The sequence below is a fragment of the Alexandromys fortis genome, unplaced genomic scaffold (assembly GCF_014885135.2).
Source record: "Alexandromys fortis isolate MF-2015 unplaced genomic scaffold, M_Fortis_MF-2015_v1.1 scaffold_6975, whole genome shotgun sequence".
In the NCBI taxonomy this organism is placed as follows: domain Eukaryota; kingdom Metazoa; phylum Chordata; class Mammalia; order Rodentia; family Cricetidae; genus Alexandromys; species Alexandromys fortis.
Genome location: NW_026074833.1, coordinates 1 through 1,546, shown reverse-complemented (window position 1 = coordinate 1,546; position 1,546 = coordinate 1). Strand labels below are relative to the sequence as shown.

Sequence of the window (1,546 nt, the reverse complement as noted above, 5' to 3'; positions counted from 1 at the left end):
GGCTCGCTGACCACGATGCCAATGGAAGACAGACTGGTAATGAAGGCATGGACTTGCTGTGCATAAACGTCCCTGATGTTAAAGTAAGGTAGCTCGGGGCACTTTCCCGGTGGGTCCTCACTGCACTGGTCCACATCCATGTCCTTCTGCTTCTGGTAGTACTTGGAAAACTTGTTGAAGATGATGGTGATGGGAAGGGCCACCACCAAGATGCCGCAGATAATACACGTGCTTGCAATGATCTTCCCGGCTAAGGTGATCGGATGGGTGTCTCCATAGCCCACCGTGGTCATACTGATAGTAGCCCACCACCAGCAGATAGGGATGCTGGTGAGACTGGATGCAAGTTCATCCTTCTCCACAGAGTAGATGAGCACGGAGAAGATGGATATACCCACCGAAAGGAAGAGAAGCAGTAGCCCCACCTCATGGTGACTGTGCCTCAGCGTGGCCCCAAGAGACCGAAGCCCTACCTAATGCCGGGCAAGCTTCAGAATTCGAAAAATCCTCATGAGTCGGAGGATTTGGACCACCTTGCCCATGTTCTCAATGTCCTCACTCTCTTCTTCCTTGGTGTCCACAGCCAACGTAGCATAGAAGGGAATAATGGACACGAAGTCGATGATGTTCAGAGGGTTTTTCCAGAACTTCTTTTGAGAAGGGGCAGCGACCAGCCGGATGGCCAGCTCACCAGTGAACCAGGCAATGCATGCAATCTCCACTCCCTCCAGCACAGGGTCATCCACTTCTCCGTCCTCATTCTGGAATTCGGACATGCTGTGCACGCACATGGCCACGATAGACGCCAGCACCACACTTAAGGAGGAGATGGCGATTAGCTTGGCGGACAGGCAATAAGCTGGGTTTTCCATTCGAATCCAGATTTTCTTTCGGAGCTGGCCAAACCTCAGCTCGTCAAACTTCTCCAGCTCTTTCTCAAAGAGAGAGGATTCTTCGAAGGAGGAGTCCGTGCTCACATCGTTGCTTTTCTGGTCCCAGTCCTTGTCATGGCTTTCTTCCTTCCGCTCCTGGTACCGGCTGCTGCAGCAGTAGTCAATGAAGAGCTCGTTGATACCCCAGTACTCGATCTCCTGGCAGAAGGAGAACACGCACAGCTCCTCCATGACGTGCAGCTTCCCCGTGTAGTAAAAGTTCAAGACGTATCTGAACAGGGAGGGGTTCCGATCAAAATAGTACTCTTTGTCGGCCACGCTGTAGTCATCACACAGCTCCAGGATGGCCTCCTCAGAATGGCAGGTCAGCAGCTTCCCCAGCCTCGTGTGAGGGAACCGCAGGAGGGTACTCTGGTCCACAGACTGTTTAAAGCCCCCCACGTTCAGGTTGACAAGTTCCTCGTCTTGTCCAGGGTGATGGAAAAACTCACCAAACACCATGATGGATAGAGGAGGCAGAGTGCTGGCCAGGAAGGGAGATGCCCAAGATCACATTGCACCCTCGTGGTGGTGATGTCACACACTCTGCCCTCATCCTGCACAGTGGAACGTCCATTGTCATCCGAGAACCTTCTCCCTTCTTCCCTTGCTGG

At 52.9% G+C, this 1,546-nt stretch overlaps 1 protein-coding gene across 1 annotated transcript; it reads right to left on the bottom strand.

The window, feature by feature from the left end:
- Positions 1-6: 6 nt before the first annotated feature.
- LOC126496526 (potassium voltage-gated channel subfamily S member 3-like) lies at positions 7-1,540 on the bottom strand. Its single transcript, XM_050134012.1, has one exon. It carries the CDS (start codon positions 1,392-1,394, stop codon positions 474-476), a length of 921 nt encoding a protein of 306 aa, XP_049989969.1. The 5' UTR covers positions 1,395-1,540; the 3' UTR covers positions 7-473.
- Between the last annotated feature and the right edge of the window lie 6 nt (positions 1,541-1,546).